At 33.1% G+C, this 20,567-nt stretch overlaps 1 protein-coding gene across 3 annotated transcripts in view; it reads right to left on the reverse strand.

Annotated features, from left to right (window-relative positions):
- Window positions 1–20,567, reverse strand: part of LOC134714703 (breast cancer type 2 susceptibility protein homolog) — a 55,107-nt gene that overhangs the window by 24,990 nt on the left and 9,550 nt on the right. The window contains exons 2-13 of one of the 3 annotated variants that reach the window (XM_063576203.1): window positions 19,240–19,360; window positions 18,400–18,498; window positions 17,829–17,937; window positions 14,158–14,291; window positions 13,341–13,372; window positions 11,207–12,770; window positions 10,683–10,735; window positions 4,748–9,653; window positions 3,576–3,611; window positions 2,742–2,817; window positions 1,859–2,040; window positions 674–1,002 (exon numbers count right to left, since the gene is read on the reverse strand). In XM_063576203.1, the coding sequence (XP_063432273.1) occupies window positions 674–1,002; window positions 1,859–2,040; window positions 2,742–2,817; window positions 3,576–3,611; window positions 4,748–9,653; window positions 10,683–10,735; window positions 11,207–12,770; window positions 13,341–13,372; window positions 14,158–14,291; window positions 17,829–17,937; window positions 18,400–18,498; window positions 19,240–19,351 (7,632 nt within the window). In that variant the 5' untranslated portion in view covers window positions 19,352–19,360. Of the gene's footprint in view, window positions 1–673; window positions 1,003–1,858; window positions 2,041–2,741; window positions 2,818–3,575; window positions 3,612–4,747; window positions 9,654–10,682; window positions 10,736–11,206; window positions 12,771–13,340; window positions 13,373–14,157; window positions 14,292–15,600; window positions 15,639–17,828; window positions 17,938–18,399; window positions 18,499–19,190; window positions 19,361–20,567 lie in introns of those variants that run through there. The other 2 variants (XM_063576204.1, XM_063576205.1) reach the window with 2 other exon arrangements.

Here is a 20,567-nt window from a genome sequence, read left to right on the forward strand (position 1 = left end):
AAAGTCTTGAAAATATATCATTCAGTTCTTCCTTTGTTTTATTTTTTGTATCAAGAAATCCAATTATAAATTTCAATTGTTTTTGTCAAGTTTCTTTACTTCCACAAAATTGAATATGTGTACTTCTCTTAGAATAGAATACTATATTGGATAAAAGTTATCTAAAGTGGTACTGTGGATTTTCATATGTTTATGACAAATGTACCCCCTTACAGGGGTTTGGAGGGTATAGTGAATCATGAATTTCATTGTTTAACAATATAAAAATATAAAAACTTGAATGGAGAAGCCATCAAAAACAAGTATCAACATATGTTTTTCCTTATCCCACAAAAATAAGCACATATACTGTGGATTCATTTATTTTTCGTGGGTACCAATTTTCGTGGATTGAGGAAAACTTGCATGTTCGTGGATATTAAATTTTGTGGTTTTGGAGAAATCTGCATACAAGCCTATAAAAAAATTGATATTCGTTGATCATTTAATTTCGTGGTTTGTCTATTCCCACGAAGTCCACGAAAATTGGTATCCAACGAATAATAATGAATCCACAGTATTAGAAAAACAAGAAAGGGAATTACACATTCTAAACTTTGAAAGTTGTTTATTGACAGCTCATTTAACACTGCAATGTTCTAATATTGCATCCTTGTATCATACAATTTCATACCTGATCAATATTGCTATGAAGTGAGATTACATCTTTTAGTTTCAATCTTTTATGTGACTGCTTCATCTGAAATAACCTTCCTTCTACTGGTACGACCTTTCTCTTCGACCTCTCTTTTATCTTATCTTCTTGTTGTTTTCTGGCTTTCCCTATCATCTGTACTGTGTCTTTGCTGATTTCATTCATTGCAGAAGTCTGATTTAAACCCTTTGATTTCAATCCTTGACCAGAAATTTCTTTTCTGATACCTGATTGGTTTTCAACCTTGACATTATTTGTCATCTTTGGTTGTAAAGGTACTCTTGTCTGTTGATCATTTATTTTCTTTCCTGTGTTAAGAAGAACTGAAGATATATTTCAACTTGGAAATAATCAAGTTTTTAAAACTTACTTTCTGAAATGGTACACAAATTGTTGTCCAAAAAGATTTTTGATTTGGTACAACACTAGTCCAGAACTTATATAGATTGTTCAGGTTTATGTGGTAGTACTTCAAATGTGTAAATTTTAAACTCTGCTTACTATAATGGCTAAGGCCATTATGCTTACAATAAGCGTAATAATGATATGATGTTACAGTATTCTTCTTTAGTGACGTCATTGTCTTCCACTTTAACAATAAGTGTTTAATACATAAATTAGGGACGACATCAAAAGTTCAATGAAGGATAAAAAAAACTTAATTCCTATAGTTTTTTCACTGACCCCCTAACCCCCCCCTCTCTTATCTTAATTTTGGAAAAAATTGATTGACCAATAAGGATATATATAAAATCAATGTCAATTAAACAAAAATTGCAGCCATATTAACCCCCCACCCCCAAACTATTTGAATTAAAAAAAAATATATTTCTTTATTGATTTTTTGATGTCCTCCCTTAGTGTCTTTGTTTTGCAGTCAATTCATAATATAGATAGTTCTGTCAAAATACACAGGGAAAAGAAAATGCTTCTTCAATCATGTACAAAATGAAAATTTTTGAAACTATTATTTTCAACAAATGTCTACTGTTTATATAAGCAGGACAGTAAGATAAAAACTACCATGTTATGTTTTTATAGTCAGTGAAGCTTGTTAAACAATCTCATAGAGGAAAAAGATAAATATAAATACTGCTTTTGATAATCCTTGCCTGTTGGAAAGTTGGGATCACATATTATTTAGGGTATTAAAACTATACAAACCATGGCTATTTGCAGTCTTGGATACAAAAACTGGAGCTGCTACTTTAACTTTATTATTGTATACAGTTGTTATATCTTCTGTGGGCCCTGATGATGGCTTGTATGGTGTTTTAAATGTAGACTTGGGAAGTACATTAGTGTCAATACTGGTATCACTAGACAGGTATTCTTGTATTCTGGTCCTGAAGAAATAAATGATTTTTGCACATATTGAAATACAAATTGTACTCACATTGAATAAAATAGCTTCATATTCCCATTAGAACATGACTTCAGAGACAAATTTGTATATCTCTTTGAAAAAGAAATAGTGAAATTGTGGAACATATTTTGACAATTCTCATTATAACAGACATTTTGTGCTTATTCAAAGTTTAATATAAAAAAGAAGATTTGGTATTATATGTTAATTAAAATAGCAATATATAAAGACAATTCTTTCATAGAGCACTTATGTCTCTAATTAACAAAAAGATTGCTCTTTTCAGTGTTAACTAATATGAGAGTTCTGTAATATTTTCATACATGATACTGAGAGATAAGCACCAGTATTATGGGTACATCAATTACTGTGGGTTCATCATTATTCATTGGATATTAATTTTTAAGGGTTTTGGGGGTACATGTCATCCATTGGTCCAAATATTTAATGAATTAAAAATTTTCATAGGCTTTGCTTGCAGAGATTAATAAAACCGCGAAATCAAGTATCCATAAAAATGCAAATTTTCTTCAATCCACAATAATTGTTACTGATGAAAATAAATGAATCTTAGTAAATTAGATGAATTCTGATAAATCATTGAGGGGCTTTTTAATGAAGAATTGAAGATCTAAATTCCTATCTGTAGTGTATTGACACTTGATTTCAGATAATAATTACCTCTGATTAGTATGTACAGACTGACTCTTTAATGGCTTTGGTGAAAACCCAGGAACTTGTCTATCTTTACTGTAATCTACAAATTAAAAGACGAAAACATTTATCCCAAAATGCATATTAAAATCTGTTCCATCCTTCTACATTTCATTTAAAGTTGCATACATTTGTTTTAATTTTGTTTTAATAAAATTATAATGATAATTAAGAGGAAAGGCAATTGTCATACCAGACAGCTGTAACATTGCAGCATGTCTCCTGATCCATGAAAAAGTTCCTTCTTTTTAAATGTGAAAAAACAAACTAAATCACATAAATGGCAAAATGTTTTTGAAAAAATTGAAAACCCGTTTGTATCACAGATTTCACCTATTTGATTTAAAGGTAGATAATAATAGTTGTAAACATTAAAATTTTTATCCAATTCTATTTATGTTTATGAAGTAATTTGCACACTAAGCAGTAGACATAAATTATAAAATGTTTTCTAAAATCTATTTCCTTGAATAAAAAGATACTTTTTTTTAATTCATAGTTGTTATTAGCTTTGAACTAGCTTTCAGTAACTTTGAGTACTCTCAGGTCTGTTCTTTGCATCATTTGTGCTTTGCATCAATCTGATGAGGTAAGTCATTTTCAACTGATTTATAGATTGCTCTGATGTACTGTTTCACCACTGTCCTAGGTTAGGGGGAGGGGATCGTCTCCTACATAATTTGGTTTCTGGTGTAGAGTTGTCTCATTGGCAATCAATGTACATCTTATTTCTTATTTATACTCTGAATAATAATAAAAATATGAATGGAATTGGTGAATGTGCCAAGAGAAAATTCCTACCTTCAGGGCCTGCTGACAAAGACTGTCTTTTTCTCCCTAAAAAGCAAAACAATAAATCTGTAAAATACATAACTTGTCAGATCAAAATTATCTCCAAATCAATTCATCTTTATTTGACAAATCAATGAAAGGAAATGCAACATACTTTTAACTAACTTTTTCTCACAGATACCTTATTTCGGCTTCAGCTCTTTCTAGTCTACTTCATGACAACTTTAATTCACGATTTTCAAATATATTTGATGTAGTTAATTAGGGAAAAATCCAAGTTTTAGTTTCCAGGTGATTTATATTTGCATTATTTTTCTACTCATGGAAGACGAGAAAATTAGTTTGTGTACAGTATTTGATTTTTAAGATTTGTTTATAAATTGTAAATTACGTGTTCTTTTGTTATATCAACCAAATAAGGTAGTTTGAAATCTTGGTATTATATTTGGTCTAGTTAAAGTACTATGCAGCAATGGCATGAACATTTTATCTTTGGACATCTTTGCTTCTTGCACTAATCTTAAACCTGAACTTGGTAGTCTTAACTGTTACACATGCATAATAATCTTTGTAGTAGCAACAAAAACAGTGAATTTGCCTCTTGTATAATGAATTTTGAGACAAACAATATATTATATATGCTTGTTATTTGGATGGAGAGTTGTCCCATTGGCACTCATACCACATCTTTCTACAAAAATATTAATCTTACCAAACCATATAATCTTCTAAATAATTATATTGTACAGATATCTGTGTTTTAATAGTGTTACTACGGTGACCTATAATTGTTAATGTTTGTGTCATTTTGGTCTTTTGTGGATAGTTGTCTCATTGGCAATCATAGTACCACATCTTCTTTTTTATATTACTCATCATTCTCATAATAATTTCAATGTTGCACATCAGTACGAGTCTATTCAATGATAGAAATAGACTTACATATTTTCATCAAATGACAATATTTTGGTTTGCTATTAAAATTTTCACAAATTTATATTGAGATTGTTGCATAAATGGTTTTACATATTTGATGTACACAATCTAATTCTTATAAGATAAATCTTTAAAACTATAACACTATGTAGAGAGTAAAATATGGCATGACAGCTTCTTTCTGTAGCATTTTTTTAAAGTTCAATATAAAGGTATAATGTATTGCTACAAATAAAAGTTCATACCATCTAGTACATCTGTCCTTTGTCTTTTACCATACATCTCCATCTGTTCTAACATCTCTAAGGGAATATCAAAATCATCATCAAAATCACTTCTCTTTCTCTTTGTATTATCCACTGATGATCTGCTTGTTTGATGTGAAGGTGACATGTTCTTGTTATAATGGTCATCAGAAAATGGCAAAACCCTTTTGGAAACAGGAACACACTGCACTGAATGATTTTGTCCAGATGATTTCCTTTCTTGTTGTATGGCCTTTTCTGAATTCATTTCACTATTTCCGGACACACATTTGGGTGTATTAATTGAATCATCACACAGAGTTTTCCTGGCATGCTTGAGAGACTGTTCTGATACAATCATACTATTCCCAGAAGCACTTTGAAATGGAATTAGAGTTTGATCATTTAATGTTTTCTTTGCTTGCTGAAGAGATTCTTCAGAAATGGAAACCCCTTTTCCTGAGGCACTCTGAAAAGGGTTATTTGTTTCATTGTTCAATGTATTCCTAGTTCCCTTAAGATTTTTTTCAGAATGAGTAACATCTTTTACTGATGGGTCATTATTTTCTTCTTTTAATGTTTTTCTTGCTTGCTGGAGAGCTTTCTCTGAAATTTCAACATTCTTGCCAGAGGCACTCTGAAATGGGTTGGTCATTTCATCATTTAGTGTTTTCCTTGCTTGCTGAAGAGCTTTCTCTGAAATTTCAACATTCTTGCCAGAGGCACTTTGAAATGGGTTGGTCAGTTCTTCATTTAGTGTTTTCCTTGCTTGCTGGAAAGCTTTCTCTGAAATTTCAACATTCTTGCCAGAGGCACTTTGAAATGGGTTGGTCATTTCTTCATTTAGTGTTTTCCTTGCTTGATGAAGAGCTTTCTCTGAAATTTCAACATTCTTTCCAGAGGCACTTTGAAATGGGTTGGTCAGTTCTTCATTTAGTGTTTTTCTTGCTTGCTGAAGAGCTTTCTCTGAAATTTCAACATTCTTTCCAGAGGCACTCTGAAATGGGTTGGTCATTTCTTCATTTAGTGTTTTTCTTGCTTGCTGGAAAGCTTTCTCTGAAATTTCAAAATTCTTTCCTGAAGCACTCTGAAATGGGTTGGTCATTTCTTCTTTTAGAGTTTTCCTTGCATGACATAGCGCTTTTTTAGAAACAAGTACATTTTTCCCTGATGCACTCTGAAAAGGAGCGTCACTTATGTCTTTCAATGTTTCTTTCCTCAAATCATTGTCTTTCAGTACTGGAGTAATAATTTCTTCATTAAATGTTCCTCTAGCATGTTTAAGAGCTGCCTCTGAAATTTGAACAATCTTTCCTGAAGCACTCTGGAATGGATTAGAATTGTCATCAGCAAGTGTTTGTCTGGCATGTTGAAGAGATTTTGGTGAAACAGAAATGTTTTTTCCTGACACACTTGGAATTGAATTAGAATCATCAAGTGTTTTCCTAGCATGCTGGAGAGCAGATTCTGAAACTTCAACACTTTTCCCTGAAGCACTATGAAACAAACCAATGTTTTCATCATCTAAAGTTTTTCTTGCATGCACAAGAGCTTTTTGAGAAACTCTAACAGTTTTACCAGAAGCACTTTGGAAAGGATTAGAAATAGTTGATTCCAGGGACTTTCTTGGATGAGGAAAAGATTCTCCTAAACCTTCAATGTTCTTTGAGTCCTCATTCATTGTTTGTCTAGCCTGCTGTAATGCTTTCTCTGACACACACACAGATTTACCAGAAGCACTTTGGAAAGGATTAGAAATAGTTGATTCCATGGATTTTCTTGGATGAGGAAAGGAGTCTCCTAAACCATCAATTTTCTTTGTGTCCTCATTCATTGTTTGTCTAGCCTGCTGTAATGCTTTCTCCGACACAAACACAGTCTTTCCTGAAGCACTTTGAAAGGGATTTTGATATTTAAAATTAAATGTTGTATCAGGATCAACATCCATTTCACTCTTTTCATTTAGAAAAGCTGATTTTGTAGTTATTTGTGGAATAATATCTAAAGTGGAATCAGTTGTAATATTTGAATTACTTTTCATAGGTTGCACTAAATTTTCAGCTTGTATTCTCTTTTCCTGAATTAAAACTTTTGCAGAATCTTCACAATTCAGAAATGCTTCATCATTATCAACTAAAACTTGTGTGAATTCATTACCAGGATCCATAACTTCTTCAAGGGCAAATTGAGAGTTATCTCCTTTAAAATCAATATCCAAATCACACTCTGAATTTTCAATTCTAGTTATTTTATTGTCTCCACCTGTTCCTAAAGTAAATGTGACATTCTTTGATTCATTTGTCTGATGGTGTTCGAACTTTGTACATTTAGTTAGCTCAACACTTCTTTCAGCTTCAATCAGTTCTAAATCATCACTTGTAATAGAGGAGGTCAACCTTTTACGTCCACATTTTTTTAATGGACGACCAGATTCTGGACTGAATTTTTGAGATGCCAACATTTCTTCTGAGAACACCTCGTCCAAGTAAGTACTGTCTATATTATTATTATTGTTCTGTTTAATCAGATCAGAAGTATGACCACCGTAATTGTCTTCACTTTCAGGTTTTTGTTTCAAAGGCTCACCCATGTCAACTTTAATCATAACATCTTTTGCACTATCTACTTCAGATGTACTATTGATTGGGACAGATTTGATGTTTTGGACAACTTTTGTCTTGCTTATAATTTTTGGAGCTTTGAAAGGTCTGAATCCCTTGGGAACATTAGAACCAGGTGGAAACCTTGATGATTTTGTGGGCTGAACTTGAACACTTTCTTTTTTATTTTGTTTGTTTGTCAGCATATTTTCTAATTCTTTTTCCAAATCACTTTCGACAAGTAAATTTGTGTTCGCAGCTGTATCAGTAAGCAAATCATTTGATTCATTTTGTTTGAGAATATTACTGAAAAGTTCTTCAAAGTCTTCCTTCTTTGCTTTTATATCAGATGATAAATGTTCCTGTTCACCATTTATTTCTTTCATTAAACATGTAGCTTTAGAAATGCTGGCTGAAGAAATATTTAAACCTTTCCTAGATGCAGAAGAAAATCCACTCAGAAGGCCATTACATAGCCCTGTTTTGGTATTTGCCTTTAATGTTGATTCAGGAGTAACAACCTGAAGTTCTTTCTCATCCATAAAGTTTTGTGCTTTTAATAGACTAGATTTGGATAAATTGAGACTTTTTCCTGAGGCAGAGGCAAATCCTGGCATAGCAACTTTATCATTTTCACTTATATCTGATTGTTCTTGGTCCTGAGACTCCTTCATTAAACTCTGTGCTTTGGACAAACTTGATTCTGAAATATTAAACTGTTTTCCTGAGGCAGTAGAAAATCCACGACAATGAAAATTGTAATTTTTTGTTTGCTTTAATTGTTCAGGCATATTCCCTTCTATTAAACATGGACTATTTTCTGGGTCTAAGATTAAAGCTTTAGCTTTTGACAAACTGGATGGAGAGATTTTGAAACTGTTTCCGCCAGCAGTTGAGAATCCTCCAGTTCTATTGATAGGGTTGACATTAGAAACACTTGCCTTATTCTCACTGATCATGTCCTCCATTAATTTCTCTGCTTTAGACAAACTAGACAGTGACATAGGTAATTGTTTTCCCGATGCTGATGCAAATCCATTATTTTTAGGTTTAGAAGATAAATTTTCACCTATAGCTACATTTTCTTTTTCATCAAATAATTTCTGTGCCTTTGAAAGGTTTGCATTAGAAAACTTAATTCCTGTTCCAGAAGCTGTTGAGAAACCACCACTTAAACCATGGCTCTCTTGTAATTCAGTTCTTATTTCAAGATTTAAACTTACTGGAAGTGTCTTGCCCTTGTTGACATTCTTTTCTGAACTTTCAGTAAATTGTTTATTTAAAGGCTGTAAATGTTCCCCTAAAACACTGTTATTACCATCTACTGCATGAGAAGAATTAAGTTTCTTTTCAAGATTTCTATCACCTCTGAATATAATTTCACTTTTTTTATTGAGATCTGACTTTTTGTTGACATTAATGCATACATGCTCTATTTTCACATCAAGTACTTTAGTTTCAATACCAGATGCCAGAGAAGCCTCTCTTTTCATCAACATTGTGTCTTCATGAAGTTTCACTTTTTCAAATTCTGTTCTTTTTTTAACTTCTAACTTACGATCTACTATGAAATCATCAGTGAATTCAGCCATTAAATCGGAGCTATCTACTACCATGAGTTTCTCAGCTTCAGATAACTTGCTCTCTGTAATGTTAATTTTCCCTCCTGCTGCAGTGTGAAACCCTTGAAACATTTCACCCATAACATTTACTGATTGTTTTTCACTCATGTTATATGCATCTGATCTGACTATTTCTACATTTTGTTTGTACTGTTCCATGAAATTATTCTTCAAAGCATTTGGTGTAATTTTTAGCATACCTTCTTCAAGTACCTTTTCCAAATTTTCAGACTTTCCTGATTTGTTTAAATTGGCAGATAGACTTTCAGACGTACCAAACACAGTCCCTTTATAATCTGAGTTACCAGAGAGTTTTTCCAATGTACCATCCATACTTATTTCCTTAGCAAATGAATCATCAGGCAGATCATCGTCAAACATGTCACTTTCAGGATTAGGGATGTCACTTGCTGAAGTTGACCTAATTGGACTTGTAGTTTTTTCAATGAGTAACTTTGGGGAGGTTAATTCTTTGACAGTTTTTTCGTAGGGAAACTTTGGGGAGGATAATTCTTTGGTAGTTTTTTTGGATGAACAATTTTCATTAGAATCCTGGTGATTGAGACAAAGTCTTTTACGTTTGATTTCTGTGGAATCTCTCTTGGTAGATGTTGGTGTACTAGACATATCCTTAGTTGTCCTTGAAACCCTTGTGTACATGTCTGAAGTTGATTTGTTTATTTTCTGAAAAGATCAAGAGAGATATTGAATGTGATCCTACTTTAATACAAATATGAATTCTATACATGTGTCTTTCTATTTTGTGATGTTACACTATTTTTTCAGGCAAGGGTGAAGGTTGGTACCTATTTAAACGTTTAAACTCACTGCATTTGTTTGCACCTGTATTAAGTCAGATCCTGTTATCCAGTGGTTCTCTTATTGATGTGGTTCATAAATATTTCTTGTTTTATATAGATTAGACCGTTGGTTTCCTGTTTGTATGGTTTAACTCTAGTCATTACTAAGGACCTTTGTAGCTTGCTGTGTGAGCCAAGGCCATGTGTTGAGGACCATACTTTGACTTATAATGGTTAACTTTTACAAAATTATGTCTTGGATGGAGAGTTGTCTCATTGGCACTCATACCACATCTTCTTATATATATCCATTAAAAGATTTAATTTTATACTAGTGCTGAATTTACACTTGTATAAAAGATAATGAATCTTGCAATTAAATCTTGCTTAAAAGAATTTGTTGACTTTTATGTTCATAAATTGTAAACAAGTCAAATTAAATACATGTGTCATATTCTTATTCAAAACACTTTAATATTTGAAACATTCATCTACATTCTAAATATTGTGCGTGTAAATGCTTGCAATTAGCTGTGTACAGTGACCATTATATGAAAAGAAGTCAGGTTGGTAAATAGGACATCTCTCTTTATCTCTTATTCTTACTCGATTTATACTTTTAAAGACCTGTTGATAATTTTTATCTAATCAATGTAAAATTGTATGGTTTGTTTGATCTCAGTTTGCCATTGAATTGGTTAAAATCTAATAATTATGACGTACAATTTTCTTGCTTTCCTTTGAAATTCATATTGTGACGTCATGAAAAAAGGCTGCAATGTATATTTGTCATGTTTATCATTTCTCTTTCACCATGTTCACATGTTTTACACAACTAAACAGCAAAGGCCCATCAATCAATCATTTTACATAATGTGTATATTTGAGTAACAACATATAGACTATATCAAACCTCTGCACTGGATTTTGCTGGTACTTCAACCAAATCACTGTATCTTTTAAAACCTACAAAAACAGATTAAAAAAAGTTAAATATAAGGTATTCATATCCTCATCTTTTGTCAATATAATGTATTATACAATTTGGTATATCCACTCAAATCTTCAACATTAAAATGCAAAATTAAATCAGTAAAGTTAATGTTGTCAAAGTACACATATATATCACATTTCAATTAGTTTGCTGTTAATTTCATGCTTTTGAAAAGCTGAATAAAAAAACATAATCATGATAAATGTGTGCGAACTATTATATAATAAAGCATACATAGATATAGGAAGATGTGGTGTGAGTGCCAATGAGACAACTCTCCATCCAAAAAAAAATTTAAAAAGTAAACCATTATAGGTTAAAGTACGGCCTTCAACACGGAGCCTTGGCTCACACCGAACAACAAGCTATAAAGGGCCCCAAAATTACTAGTGTAAAACCATTCAAATGGGAAAACCAACGGTCTAATATACATTTTTTTGTACCTGAACCTAAGGATCTGCTTCTTGAATCTGTATTCCCAGATGCCAAAGTTGTGGTGTTTGTTGCTGGACTAGTCTTCACCATTTCTATGTGGGTTGTTGGTGTCCTCTCTGTCCCACTGGCAATTTTAGTATTTACTGATGATTTAATTGTAGCATCCTGACCTTTATCTTTTATGTTATTGTCAGCTGTCTCCTTTGGTTGTTGTTTGAAACCGTAAACAGACTTTGGACATGAAGTGTTGATTTGAGAATTGGTTGGATAGAAAAATCTTTTTATTTTACCAGGTTTCCTTAATAAACTATCAGTCTTAATATGAGAACTAGTTTCAACAGATACAGTTTTTTCAGGAGAGGTTGTTGCACAACTCAAATTCTCAGTTTCTGAAACATCTTTACTAGGCTGTATTGTAATCTCTAAGACAGGAACAATCTTATTTATTTGTGTAACAGGAGATACTGGTATAGATGCTGTCTGATTATTTGTGTCAGATTTGGTAAGATTGTCAATAGATGCAGAAGGCTTTCCTGTACAAGGGGATTCTTCCAATTTATCTGATGAAACTGAACACATTTCCTGCAATGCTGATGGAGAAACTTGGGAAAACAAATCATCAGTTTCTTTATCACATCCCTTACCATTATTGTCTGTTTTAGAATTATCAGTTTCCATTTCAATAGTGACATCATCTGACAGATTATCAATAGTCTTTCTAATTTTCTTTCCAGAATTTCCAATTGCAGAACTTGTATTAATGTCTAATTCATTACTGATTATAAAATTTTCATCCAAATCTTTATCAAACCTGACACGTTTTTTGGATGCAGGTGTTTTCTTTTTTGCAGTTGATAGAATTGACTTATAAGTCCTATTGACATCATATGGTGTAGAGCAAAACAGATCTGCCTGACTAAATTCTTCATTTTCAATTAAATTTTGTGTATTTTCATGTAAACATTCCTCTTCATTCTCCATTGTTATCTTATTTGCATTTTCTACAGACATTTCACTTAAACGGGATGATTCTGAATACGAAAGGTCGAGTTTTCCTAAATCAGTACTTTCTTGTTTGACACTTTCACAGTGATCAAATTTCTCAGTAATTTGATTGCACTTTTCATCAGTTTCTACACTGGGTTTTGATGGACATTCATTTTGACATTTATTCAAATGTTGATCTTTACTGCTAAAAAGATCTTCAATGATATTATTCTTGTCTGAATCACCCTGAGTAAAAGATATTGAACTTAAACAGCTTGGAGGTTTAGTTTTAAATGAATTCCTCCTAGAAGATGGAGCACTCCTCCTTCTACCTGCAGCTTTAGATGGAGGATCAAAGAAGTCAGACAAAGCATCAGTTAAGTCAGGTGTATCTATCTTTCCTCTGTTTTTTTCTTGACTACTAATGTATGAATTAACTTTGATTTCAGTAGAATGATTTGGCTCATTGTTTTCCTGTAATAATTTGGAGTTGACTTTAGTTACTGGAGATTCCTTTAGAGTACATACTTCCATGGTTTCACTTGTCATATTGTTTCCAGGAGAAAATAACATGCGAGAAAATCCCTGTAGTACAAAAATTAAGAATTTAGAGTATGTATGTAATTGTACTGTTGTAAGCTAAAATACTCATAAAATGTAACTGTCAAGTGAAATTCAAAATTGAAGTGTTGTTTACTTGACTGAAGACAAACAAGACAATTGTTTATTTCCATCCCACCAATGTTTATTTGAAATCCACATGCAATCTTTAGTAAATGTACAACTATTAAACTTTTCCTAAAAGTGTTAACTGCATCATTATTTGTTTCATTGTTTGCTCAAATAATGGAAAAGATTGGGTACTGATCATACTAGTTCATAAAACTGTTTCAAATTTGTGTGTCATCTATAGTTTGCAATTATTATGTTTGTCATTTTTCAATTAAAAGACTGAATGCTAGTTTCTAGATGTTTAATTTTACAGAATAAAATAATTTTTTTTTATTAATCTAATTGACATTTGCTCTTGATAACGTTCTATTTAATGACTGTTGATCAGTCATAAATCCTAAACAAAATGTATAATTCTTTAGATATTTTATACTACATGTACAATGAAACAGTTACAGTTTTAACCTCAACATAATTAACTACCTTCCTTTTGGCTTGAGCTTGAGTCTGGCTATCTGAAAAATAGGCATGATAATATTTGACTGTATGATCATTACATGTTATAATGAATAATTGGTGTAAGTTAGTGGTTAACTCTGACAAAAAGTTTTATTCCAAGCTTTACAAAGTTGGTATTATCATAAGCAGCAATTTGTTAAATGATTTTGATGATCCTCAAATGTTAAAGACAATATTGTAATTTGTTGGTAATCTTATCAGTGTGTTTTTTAATATTGTTATATTGACTCTTAGTCTACATTTTATCACTGGTAGAAGTTGAAAGATATCAAGTCAAGAACAACAAATACAAAACTCATCAATTTACAAATTTTCATTTCAGTAAAACTGATTTAAAATCTGATGTTGTTGATGCATTTCATACCTGTTTCTCGTTTCTCATTTTTTATATAGATCAGACTGTTGGTTTTCCTGTTTAAATGGTTCTACACTAGTCATTTTTAGGGCCCTTAATAGCTTGCTGTTTGATGTGATAATCCATGTTGAAGACAGTACTTTGAGCTATACAGGCCCGTAGCCAGGAATTTCCAAAGGGGCCGGGGTTCGTTGGACTCACAAACTCGACTTTAACACTCACAATTTTTACAGAACATTGACTTTAACAGTGCTTATTTATTTTCAAGGGGGGGTTCGTCCCCTGGTTTACCTTTAAAAATTGTGACTTGGATGGAGAGTTGTCTCATTGGCACTCATACCACATCTTCTTGTATCTATTTACAGTACAAATTGAAAAACAAAATCAGACTTTGAAGTTATAGAAATAGTATGTCAATCGCATTACCTCTGTCCTCCAAGTCAGCATGATTAGGTGTAGCTAATGAACTAGTCCAGCTGAGAGTTGAATCATTCACACCTAGACTCTTTACTAAATCATACTGAGAGCCTACATACTGCTGGGCTGTACCATTTACAGGGCTAAAAATATGATACGTAACATACATTCCATAAGTTATAATAGAAATGAACCATTCAAATAATTTCTTCAATCAAAATCAATCAAAACATAATTTTGCTTGAGGGAAAAAATTACAAAAACAGGGAAAAAAACCCAACTAAAATTTGGAAAGAACAATATCAAAAAAGGTCAACTCAAACTATATAAAGAGGTTCCTTGCAATACATACAAAGGTGAATTGTTGTCCAATAGAAGGATCTAAATGCTCATGGAAAGATTAGCACAGGTTTTAATATCTATTTCTGTTCTATTTCATGTAGTAAATAAACTCATCATAGATACCAGGACTAAATTTTATATATACGCCAGATGTGCGTTTCGTCTACAAAAGACTCATCAGTGACGCTCAAATCAAAAAAAGTATTAAAAAAGCCAAATAAAATAAGAAGTTGAAGAGCATTGAGATACAAAATTCCTAAAAGTGTTGCCAAATACAGCTAAGGTAATCTATGCCTGAGGTAGAAAAGCCTTACAATTCTAAAAACTTCAAAATTTTATAAACAGATAATTTATAAATATAACAATATCAATGATAATTCATGTCAGCACAAAAAGTGCTGACTACTGAGCTTGTGATACCCTCGGGGAAATAAATCTCCACCAGCAGTGGCATCGACCCAGTGGTTGTAAATAAACTCATCATAGATACCAGGAAGAGCACATTAAGGACTTAATCATACAAAATATAACTGTCTTAAACTCTTTTAGGAAGATGTATAATTAAATAAACGGATAAATTATTTAATCTTCTCATGAAAAAACAGTTAAAATAAATTCTTCAAAAGTTTAAGAAAATGTTATAAAGCCTAAAGGTTTGAAAAAGTAATTGATGTGTAAACTTTACCCCCAGATTACATTACTTGTTAACTGAAAAAAAAACCTAAGTCAATTTATCATATTTGAAAAATTTAACCATGCTACCTTTCCGTCATAAAAAATCTTGTCCAAATTTCATATAAATCCATTTATATAGGTTTGACAAAGTTTTTGATGTCTCAATTTTTTTAACTACAGACTGAACTATGTAAATGTTGACAAACCCTACAACAAAATAATATATAATCACTATGTCTCAATTCCTCAACATAAATGTTGCAGATTAACAAAAAGTAGTCCATTCAGATATTCTTATTTCCAAATTTTTCAAGAATCTTAATCATTTCTGTGGGTCCTTCACATTTTCCCATATGTGGATTATAGTACATTGTATAACTAACCTTATTACCAGTGAAGGAGGCATCCAACCTGTTAATGGACTGGTATACAAACCTTATTCCCAGTGAAGGAGGCATCCAACCTGTTAATGGACTGGTATACAAACCTTATTCCCAGTGAAGGGGTCATCCAACCTGTTAATGGAATGGTATACAAACCTTATTCCCAGTGAAGGAGGCATCCAACCTGTTAATGGAATGGTATACAAACCTTATTCCCAGTGAAGGAGGCATCCATTGAACCTGTTAATGGACTGGTATACAAACCTTATTTTGAGTGAAGCCTGAAGGAGCATCCAACCTGTTAATGGACTGGTATACAAACCTTATTCCGAGTGAAGGAGCATCCAACCTGTTAATGGACTGGTATACAAACCTTATTCCGAGTAAAGGAGCATCCAACCTGTTAATGGACTGGTATACAAACCTTATTTTGACTGAAGGGGCATCCAACCTGTTAATAGACTGGTATACAAACCTCATTCCCAGTGGAGGGGGCATCCAACCTATTAATGGACTGGTATACAAATTTTATTCCGAGTGAAGGAGGCATCCATCCTGTTAATGGACTAGACCACCCAACTGGTATACAAACCTTATTCCCAGTGAATGAGGCATCCAACCTGTTAATGGACTGGTATACAAACCTTATTCCCAGTGAAGGAGGCATCCAACCTGTTAATGGACTGGTATACAAACCTTATTCCCAGTGAAGGAGGCATCCAACCTGTTAATGGACTGGTATACAAACCTTATTCCCAGTGAAAGAGGCATCCAACCTGTTAATGGGCTGGTATACAAACCTTATTCCCAGTGAAGGAGGCATCCAACCTGTTAATGGGCTGGTACACAAACCTTATTCCAAGTCAAGGAGGCATCCAACCTGTTAATGGACCGGTAAACAAACCTTATTCCCAGTGAAAGAGGCATCCATTGAACCTGTTAATGGAATGGTATACAAACCTTATTCCCAGTAAAGGAGGTATCCAACCTGTTAATGGACTGGTATACAAACCTTATTCCCAGTGAAAGAGGCATCCAACCTGTTAATGGGCTGGTATACAAACCTTATTCCCAGTGAAGGAGGCATCCAACCTGTTAATATTCCCAGTGAAGGAGGCATCCAACCTGTTAATATTCCCAGTGAAGGAGGCATCCAACCTGTTAATGGACTGGTATACAAACCTTATTCCCAGTGAATGAGGCATCCAACCTGTTAATGGACTGGTATACAAACCTTATTCCCAGTGAAGGAGGCATCCAACCTGTTAATGGACTGGTATACAAACCTTATTCCCAGTGAAAGAGGCATCCAACCTGTTAATGGGCTGGTATACAAACCTTATTCCCAGTGAAGGAGGCATCCAACCTGTTAATGGGCTGGTACACAAACCTTATTCCAAGTCAAGGAGGCATCCAACCTGTTAATGGACCGGTAAACAAACCTTATTCCCAGTGAAAGAGGCATCCATTGAACCTGTTAATGGAATGGTATACAAACCTTTCCCAGTAAAGGAGGTATCCAACCTGTTAATGGACTGGTATACAAACCTTATTCCCAGTGAATGAGGCATCCAACCTGTTAATGGACTGGTATACAAACCTTATTCCCAGTGAAGGAGGCATCCAACCTGTTAATGGACTGGTATACAAACCTTATTCCCAGTGAAAGAGGCATCCAACCTGTTAATGGGCTGGTATACAAACCTTATTCCCAGTGAAGGAGGCATCCAACCTGTTAATGGGCTGGTACACAAACCTTATTCCAAGTCAAGGAGGCATCCAACCTGTTAATGGACTGGTATACAAACCTTATTCCCAGTAAAGGAGGTATCCAACCTGTTAATGGACTGGTATACAAACCTTATTCCCAGTGAATGAGGCATCCAACCTGTTAATGGACTGGTATACAAACCTTATTCCCAGTGAAGGAGGCATCCAACCTGTTAATGGACTGGTATACAAACCTTATTCCCAGTGAAAGAGGCATCCAACCTGTTAATGGGCTGGTATACAAACCTTATTCCCAGTGAAGGAGGCATCCAACCTGTTAATGGGCTGGTACACAAACCTTATTCCAAGTCAAGGAGGCATCCAACCTGTTAATGGACCGGTAAACAAACCTTATTCCCAGTGAAAGAGGCATCCATTGAACCTGTTAATGGAATGGTATACAAACCTTATTCCCAGTAAAGGAGGTATCCAACCTGTTAATGGACTGGTATACAAACCATATTCCCAGTGACAGAGGCATCCAACCTGTTAATGGACTGGTATACAAACCTTATTCCCAGTGAAGGGGGCATCCAACCTGTTAATGGACTGGTAGCAGAGAACTGAGATTCTAAAAGATGTGAAGAAATATAAACAGGGCTGTCTTCATTGTAGGAATCTAGGAGAGAAAAGAAGAAAGCAAACAGTAAGAGCATGCTTCATTCCTTATATCAATTATGAATATATATAGCCTTTATCAATAATATATCAACATTACAAAAATGACTAGGTTATCTAAAAAAGCACAAAGCTGAATCCACAACAAACTTTTAACCAAAATTGTGAAGGTTTACAGTTAAACAGACATTCAACTTAAATTGACAAACTATACTTCTGTAGAACATGCTTGAAAATAAACCATCTGATCATATATAGAGTAAAAGATCATTTTCATTCTATTTATACTTGTCTTTTTATTATAAAATTGTATCATTGTAATGTAAGAATAAAAGCACATAGAATTAATAGCTGGTGAAATATTTTTCTTATACCGCTTAGGAAATGTGAAAATAGCACAAACATATTGTTAGAAGATTATCTTTGTCAGTTACCAGATAAATCTAAACAGGAAAATATTTACCTTGCATACACTTTAGTGATATAGGTGTCACTGATGAATCTTTCTCTTTTGGATGACGAGATGCTTCCACAAACCAATTAGGATTTCCTTTTCCCAATTCTGTAATATAAAAAGTGTCTGATGTTTTAATACATTCATCATGTTCATAGATGAACAATTATTTGGATTTTTTAAAATTCAATACTCTAAAATATTTGATAAATATAAAAAAAAATACATTTTAAACATACTGTAAATTCAGAAATTATTGCAACAAATGCGACAGGGTCAAAACAGCAAAACTTTAAACTCGTAATTTGAAATTTTGTATATGAATTAAACATTATTTTTTTCAATATGGCAAAAATTAAAATCGCACTTTAGCCTAAAATGACAAGATCGCAATAATAAATGCTCACAATAAATTCTAAATTTAGAGTAGACAACAGAATCAATGACAAACATAGTATAGGCCATGGGAAAATAATTCATGGTTTCCCCTAACCCGACCGGGTCACTGTTTTACCGCCGGGTCATTCAATTTTTTTGTGAAAAAAAAAAATAATAATTTTTTGCAGAGACAACTAAAAGTGTTTTGGAAGTATGCAAGATTAAAGTTCCGAAACAATACATATAGATATAAAATTATGCATGGTAACAAAAAAAAAAAAAAAAAAAAAAAAAAAAAAAGCCTGCCTGCCGGGTCTTTAAAATTTTCCCATGTTAGGGGAAACCAACAATTAATTTTCCATGGCCATATATATATATATCATGATGATAAATATCTGAATATTGTATACATGTATTATTACCATTCTCTAATTTGACTTTATCTTTTATGTAAGTTTTGTATATTCTTACCATTCTCTAATTTGGCTTTATCTTTTATGTAAGTTCTGTTTGTCTGTGTAATGACTGGTATCTTCCCTATATCTGTATGTACAGAGCAAGTCTTTGACTTCTTAGTTGTCATGGTTATTATCTGAAATTATAATTAAATTGGAAATACTATATATCCGAGTATAATTTCTATAATGCATATCAGCAAGAGAAGTTTATGCATTTTTTTATTTCCTTAAAAGTTAGAGATCTACAAAACTGTAAAACTTATTAATCTCAGTTCATTTTCGTTACGACTGTAATTTTTTTTCCTGATGTTTTTAAATTTGAAAAATGTAACACCATTGAATAAATGCCTCTTTTTGGCAGTGACAGCAGCAGAATTTACTGAGAACTATTCAGCATACTTTGTGTATTATGTATATATACGAAAATCAGCATACTTTGTGTATTATGTATATACGAAAATAACCAAGCTGTTCAGAATTTTCAGTGAACTTGAAAATGACTGAAATTCAGTGATTTGATTGATCACATGCCAAGAATCAGTAACCATTCCATATTGTAAACTAATAAACAAGACATAATAATTGGTTGTCCCAAGATAGACGGTATCACAGATAACATCTTTAAACTGGCATTGGTTTTATTATTGTCAATATAATACTTTCATGGTACAAGTTAGCAGTGGTAAGAGTTTATTTTTTGTAGTCATGGTTGTGGTTCTGATACAAGTTGACATTGATATGAGTAAGAGTTTGTTTTTAGTGGAAAGAATTGACATTGGTACAAGTTTGTGACGAGCCTGCTTCCTATAGAAAACTTAGTAGATACTTAGTCAGACATAAGCACTGCCTTGTAACACAGAGGTCCAGGGTTCGAGTCCTGGTGGAGACGTGCGATTTTGCATGCTCTCTGATTACATTGGTGCCCAACTTTAAAAAGGCACGGTAGTTAGAAAGGAATTCTAGCTAGGGTACATTGTATGTCTGTGTGTGAGTCATAATGCAGGGATCTCCATGGCCTGTTTAACGATGGCGACCCCCCATCATTCAAATGTCTTTCGCCATCGTCAAATGACTCGCGCCATCGTTCAATTGTCTTCTGCCATCGTTCAAAACTGTGATCGCTTTAATAGCCTGACGCTATTTTTTAGCAATTATAGTCAAATGCATGTAATTGCATAACCCTCAGGCTTTTTTTATAGTATAATCCAATACAGTTCTAACGCCTGAGGGATATCCGGATTAAGATCGCTAATCACTTGTTCCTGAGCTTGTACAGGTAGATCAACAAACAAGACAGGAGAATATTATCTGAAGATAGACGATTCATTTGTCGAATTATTG

The sequence above is a fragment of the Mytilus trossulus genome, chromosome 4, assembly GCF_036588685.1.
Source record: "Mytilus trossulus isolate FHL-02 chromosome 4, PNRI_Mtr1.1.1.hap1, whole genome shotgun sequence".
In the NCBI taxonomy this organism is placed as follows: Eukaryota; Metazoa; Mollusca; class Bivalvia; order Mytilida; family Mytilidae; genus Mytilus; species Mytilus trossulus.